Source organism: Glandiceps talaboti, chromosome 4 (assembly GCF_964340395.1).
Source record: "Glandiceps talaboti chromosome 4, keGlaTala1.1, whole genome shotgun sequence".
NCBI classification, from domain to species: domain Eukaryota; kingdom Metazoa; phylum Hemichordata; class Enteropneusta; family Spengelidae; genus Glandiceps; species Glandiceps talaboti.
The window spans coordinates 25,279,303-25,286,451 of record NC_135552.1 but is presented as its reverse complement, the minus strand read 5'-3'; the positions used below and the strand labels follow the sequence as shown (position 1 = coordinate 25,286,451).

At 34.6% G+C, this 7,149-nt stretch overlaps 1 protein-coding gene across 1 annotated transcript in view; it reads left to right on the top strand.

The window, feature by feature from the left end:
- Positions 1-3,624: 3,624 nt before the first annotated feature.
- Positions 3,625-7,149, top strand: part of LOC144434067 (uncharacterized) — a 31,790-nt gene continuing 28,265 nt past the window's right edge. The window contains exon 1 of the mRNA XM_078122520.1: positions 3,625-3,920. Within this exon, the coding sequence (XP_077978646.1) occupies positions 3,776-3,920 (145 nt within the window). The 5' untranslated portion in view covers positions 3,625-3,775. The remainder of the gene's footprint in view (positions 3,921-7,149) is intronic.

Here is a 7,149-nt window from a genome sequence, read left to right as displayed (position 1 = left end):
TCTTGTCATTCAGTATATTGGAATAAGAGTACCTATAGACATGTCTAACACTGCCTTATAAATAATCATACCCATGTGATTATGTAGTTGAGTGGGCCATCCAACGTTTGCAATACAAATTTAGTCTAGTTAGGGTGTCTAACTAATCTTAATCACCAACGTAACTCTAGTCGTAGCTCCCTAGCTTGATCCCAGTGATACCAGTCTTTACCATAATATCCAAACTGAAATGTCAATACAACAGTATTATCTTTCACTTACATACAATTCATAATCTATCATTTCAAGGTTCCAAGTCGTTGTTGTAGCTTCAAAACATACACTGGACCATTACTGCCATATTTTACAGGTATACATCGTACGCAGGATAGGTTTGACTATAAAGAATAGATTTTAAATTAAACCGTAAGGTACGTCGTGTTGCTCCACTTTCACTGGCCTCTTCAGCTGAGAGGGGTTGACTGATGTGTGAGGGTGCCCAGTCATGGCGTTCCCTACAGACTATTAAAATTTGATAGATATGTATGGATGCCTTACTCTACAATGTAATGAAGTATGTCGCCATACCTCAAGGTAGAAAAAAAAATGATGTATTTAAAATCTAAAAACCTGTACTTCTGAAATGGGAGTATGATGACCACATATTGATTGCATTGTTGAGTATTTCCTGTCACAGTTGTATTTGAAATTAATCTGTATATTCAGATGTAAATCATCAGAACCAAGACAAATATGCATACTTACCACATTTGTCAATATATTCCTACATGAACATATAAAGTATTCTGCTGTCATTTCCTCCACTCACCTGTAGTATCTGACTCAATTCACCTTTAAAGTTAAAATATACCTTGACAGTTGGTTGTGAGTTAAAGAAACAATCTTTAGTTTATCAAAGTTATATTTTCTCCTCGGAAAGGTTCATGGATTTGTAATATTAATGAAATCAGGGTAGCAATGGCTGTATATTAATGTTGTTTTTTCCCCATTTGTACTAGTTTACTTTGTATGGTTCCAAGATGTAAAGTGAGAGAGAAGTTCTCTCAGAGAACTGTAGCATTTTAAATTATTTTTCCCTTGCTGTGTTTTAGTACATTTTAAAAGATTATAGTTTCATGATTTTCTGATAGAAAAAAAAAGTCCGTGATTTATTTGATGTTGATTAAACAAGGAGGATCAGTCGTTGACAAAACAAAATCCCTTTTTAAGGTTTTGTTTTATTTTGGCCTAATCACTGTCCCACTTATGAGTTACATATCTTTACATCTTGACTGTTTCATGTGTTACTTTTAAACAAGACACTTCTTTTATTTCTGTGAAAAATTAATCCTTAGAAACCCCAAGTGTAAATTAGACAATGTACATAGTATAAAACTTATTTATTTGTAGTATTTAAATGTATAGAAGGAGACCCAAGTTACCATTGACTAATAGCAAGAGAATGCAATATTCTTGCTTTCTTTTATGTTGTTTTTAGTACTTTTATTTTGTCAGATGTTCTTTTGTTTCTGTAATGTAAAACTGAATGTTCTAATGGTAATGTGCAATATGAATAAATGGTAGTTTCAGGTGTCTCTGAGCAAATAATACAAGTTTGTTGTCAGTTTTTTTTTTAGCACAACTGAGGTATGGGGCAGTATTACTCTAGTTGTTGATTAGTGTGTGTGTGTGTGTGTGTGTGTGTGTGTGTGTGTGTTAATAACTTTAAATTCAAAAAACCCTGGGCCAATCAATTACTGGGAAACTTTAATAGTGGGGATATTACTTAGCGTGCATGAATGGTGGATTGTTCAACCAGGTCAGATTACTGATATTGGTCGTGTGTTGTATCGGAAGAACATCCGAGGTCTAGCAGATTGACTACCCAATTACTTGAAATACTACAATTTCTGGGATCTGAACGATCGCGATCGTATACCATATGATTACACAGCTAAAAAGTCTGGCGCCCTCAGACGGTAACAGCTGATCAGAAATGAGCAACAGTAGTTTAGTTCTTGAAATTTTATTCCAACTTTTACTGACTGATTGCGACGGATTTTCAGATGAAGGTGTTGCCATGCCAACTGACTTATCAGGCATCATGGGGTGCGTTTGCATGTGGAAAAAGGAAGAGAAGAGCCGCAATTGTGCATACATGTTATGAAGGGAATTTGATACTTCAAGTTATGATGCCAGACTTTTTAATAATGTCACTCTATCTATGAACTGCATCTTGAAATAAGTACGGTTACCACATCACCCCACGTCATACAATATAATCAGTGAATTATATGCACTACATGTAGGTTAACCCTCTCTCTCCCCAACCTTATGACTGATAGTATTACAAATTGCACTGTAATTGACAACACTTGCAGTTATTTTAAGCAGTAACTCTACATGTGGTTGTTTTCTACGATCTATCGTGGAAAAAGACTTTACGTATAATGTCAGTACTAGACTACTCTTTAATACTTCGTCGAGTGATTGACTTCGTCGAGTCCTTTGCTGACTACCCGAACGTGACATAAAGGCATTAAAAATTTCAAAGTCATATCAGGTCTCCTATGTATTATGTATCGTGTTTTTCCATAGACCTAAGTTGGTGTAGGGTCTATGGTTTTTCCAAGCTTTTCGAACGAAGGCCTACCACCGTCAATGTGTTTAGTCTAAAAGACTGCAATTAGGATTTATCTACATAACAACATTTACATAAATAAACCCGTCACTTTATGAACTCTTTTTTAAAAAAAAATTCATAAAGGTGTCTCTACCGTCTGCCCCCCCCCCCCCAACAAGCCTCAGGTAACGGTATGTCAGTGATAATCGCATACATTTATCTTTTACAAATATTACCAACACCACAAGTTATATTATGTGAATGGAATCTGGGAATCACCGTGTCATCCCGCATAAGATTTTTACATGATGCAATGCTTGAGCTGGCTACAGCATCTGTATACTATAAATAAATAAATAAATAAACAAACAAACAAACAAACAAACAAACAAACAAACAGAACCTTGTACCAGCAATAACAATGCATACTTCTATTTTTGTTTACATTTTTTATCACAAAAAAATTGGAAATAGTGTTAGCAAACCCAATTTACCCCTCCGATAACATTGGATAGCACGATCACGAGTGTCTATTCTACTAGGCACAACTCATGACCATCGTATTTTTCCTGAGATTGAATGCAAAGTAGTTTTATGAATATTACAAAATAGCTAAATTCCACAAGTATTTTGAACGAGAACATCTATGAATTTTAAAGCTCACAAGTGAACGCGGGTAACACAATCCATCTTCTAAAATCTGCACACCAAATGAAATCACAGCTACCCCATTCCTAGTCTCCCAATTAGCGCTGCGTGTCTCCGTTAAACACGGCTGACATGTAAATGGACTTTATTTTGTGAATGTCTGAAAGTAGGATTTGATTTTACGTCAGATATGCTAATAAACATTGAAATTCATTTTGTCCTAGAAACAGACACTGACCGGGGAAAGGAAAGGGGTGAAACACGATACTTTTATGTGAACGACAAGTTAACTTTTCGCAAAGCAGCATGGGATAAGTACATGTTTTCTTTGGTAAAGGGTAATGATTCCTAGCAACTTGGGGCAGCCATTTTGATCTCTTTCATTGCTCTACGATTTGCCTCGCTGACAGGGATTTGTTTCTTACGTACGTGTTCTGGCGAAATCAGTACATCCCATGTTTACGTCTTACATCCCATGACATAAGAAGCAATTAATGAGTACGATAAGAGACAGTTAATTCTAGTATGGGTTGTGGAGGAAGTACAGACGGTCGGAAGGACGACAAGGAGGACGGGAACAAATTCGCTCATCGAAAACCTAAAGTTAGTATACGAATCCAACCAGAAGTTCGGCCTCGCAAAGAAGGTCCTCACCTTGTATATGTTTTCGGTAAGTAGCATGCAAAGTTTAACGACGAAGTCAGTTGTGCACAAGAAATATGGCAAATCGATGCGTGTAATCAAATACCCATTTTATGCTGTAACACCTGCGAAACTCAAGATTCAATATTGCCGAGTTTCTCGTCCAACATATTGTATGTGGTCGGTGAACGTACGGGCGATAGACCGCGATATTGTCAGAGACATTTTGTGTGGGCATCCAAAGTCCGGTCTGATCTAAATGCTGCAAATGTTTTTGTTATACATCTGTGCATTTAATAGTAGAAGTAACCATGTATAATAGACATACATATAATATATGTGTCATTGTCCGACTCCTTCGTTAATCAGATGTCTGCAAAAGGCCTTGGATTTTATACCGCTCACCGACCGACAACGTACAAAATACTACAACATGATATATGTAAGTGATTAACCTCTAGAAATGCTTCAATAAATCATTATCAAATAGTAATAATCAAACTTCGTGGTGAGTGACCTTATCGCTAAGGTCTGCCAGGTCATTGTTAAAATCATTATTAGACAATCCGTCCCTTGTTCATATACATTGACTAGGATTCCTCTCTCCGTTCTATTTCTAAACTAATTTCCATATCATAATACGATAGTGACAGTAATATTCACCACATCCCCAGAGGCTCATCTCATCCTTTTAAAGTATTCTTGTAAAAATTATAGTACAATTTTTGTAATTTTAGTGTATTTATTTAAATCAGTATATGTATATACACAGACTGGACATATACATGTGTAATGTTACTAACAGTAACATCTAACATTATGCAAAGGATTGTTAAAAGTGACAGCCAGTGACATTCAGTTTACACTACTACTAGACTTAATTTGTCAGCAGTAAAATGCAACACTGAATTGATGTAAACATAGCATATTATAAAATAGTGGTGTTTTGACTCATATTTGTGACTGGGTTTTGAAAGATTAAATATTCCCAAAACTATTGAATCTCAGTTTAATATGTCCTTTAGCTGTCAAAAGGTTGACCTAGTGTTTGACATGTGCAGAATTAGCAGTCCTCTACCGGAGCTATTAAATATGAAAGTTTGTGCATTGGGTGATAACCAACTCCTTGTCTGTGTTGCTGCTGAATTGTTATCAGTAATGGATAGTGTAATGGTGAAGATATATGCAGAGAAGGCATTTGATCCATTCACAGGAATTATTTGTGAATTGTATTTGTTACTATGGAAACCACAAAAATGGTGACTGACATGACAGAACTGTGTCTTGCCCCATTTCTTCATCATGATTTTATTTCATTTCATTATCGATTATCTCCTTTTTCATCAGTGACCAACTGCAATTATTTGTTATTTTTCAATAATATTTGATTGAAAATATGGTACTGTATTCTGGGTAGATTTGATAGAAAAAATACATCATTCACAAAGTATGTTTATGGAAGTGGGAATTCTTCTTAGACTGGAAAAAACAGAACTGTTGATTATTGCAAGCACCCTCAAAGTTATCAAGAGATTCTGGGTTTTTTTTTTTTTTTTTTTTTTAAATTATTTTTTTATTTTCCAAAAGAATATAGCAACAACAAAAAGGAAGGAAAAGAAAAGGAGAAAGGGTTACATTGCACGGTATAAATTGCTATAAAGTGATTGGAATCCTATAATGCAGAAGTATCACTCGATTCTTAGATTGTCCCACTTGTTCGAGCAAATTTCTAGCTTATTTTTCCTCTTCGCTATAAAAATCTCTGTCTCTCTAGCGATTCTGACATTTACTCTGACAAGATTGAATGAAGGAATAGCTTTCCTAATTTTGCAATCATAGACTGTTTTTTTGACAATCAAAATAAGATGGTTGAACAGTATGTTGAATGATGGGTCACCAAGAAGTATCTGAAGAGATTCTGTTTTAAGCAAAATCACATTTTGATATGTGGAAACAGCCCAAGGTTATTTCCATATTTGTTGCAGATCTGCAAATGATCAATAATTGGTTTTCATAACAACCTTAATAACTTGGAAGGTCATGTTTGATATTGTCAGGGACACTATAGTATTGAACATCTTGTCAGTGAGTTGACGCAGTAGCACTGCATTTCCTGTTACGATAAGAGGACATGTCTATGCCAGGATGACCTTCTACATAGTTATATTTCACAAGTGATATTGAACACTGAACACACACACACACACACACACACACACACACACACACACACACACACACACACACACACACTAACAAGCAGAAAAGTTTGTTAATTTGACAACATTATTATGTTACTGTTCAGAAAGTGTATAGTGTTGTGGCTTACAATTTACATGCAGTTTTTGTCTCCATATTAATAACAGAAAACCCAGTAGTATGAAAATTATGATTGTGGCACATCAGGAAGAAGTAATATTACACATAGCATCAGACATATTGATGTCAAATACTGGGTTTCGGTTTAACCTAACCAGTTTGGTGCAACAAAGGAAAAGATTTGGATGTATATTGGAAATAATATAATTATACCTCCTCAAGTATAATTTATGAAAAATTTGGGGAAAGCAATGGCAAATTGTCACATTTTGACTCTAATTTCTATGATCACAGAACCAATGGTGTCAGTTCAATAGTTTAAGTTGTTATGATATATAATAAAACCCATATTTGTTATTGAAATGTGTTCAACCTTGCTGGAATATGGTATAAAATATATTATGTATATGTTGTATAAAAGATCAAATTTTTATGCATGTATAAACATACATTTTTTGAGTTTTAATTCTAAGTTGTAAATATTAGTGAGGAAAGATGTTTATGCATAAAGACTATCTACATTTATATATAAGTCGAGTATGAATGTCAGTGATTTCATCTGGATAATTTAATCAATTTTTGTTTTCCAATAAAATCATTTAAGTGACGAAGTGCATCAAGCAATGTGCAGATTTTGATAGAAATATATGTTTATCCCGATACACATAAAACACATAGTATAAATATACACTGAAGTAGAATTATTGGAAGGCAAGGCCTTATACTATTTGTGATTTTAACTGTTTTGTAAGTATTGGGTTATTCACACAGGTATCAGGTTGTACATTGATTTTGTCACTGATCCTGGTTTAACAGATCCAGTAGCAATAAGCAAATACATGTATTTTGACAAGACTTGTTCCTATGGCAACAACTGTTACAGGGTATATACAATTTTGCTTTCATTATACATCTTACATTGTAATTTGTATATGTGC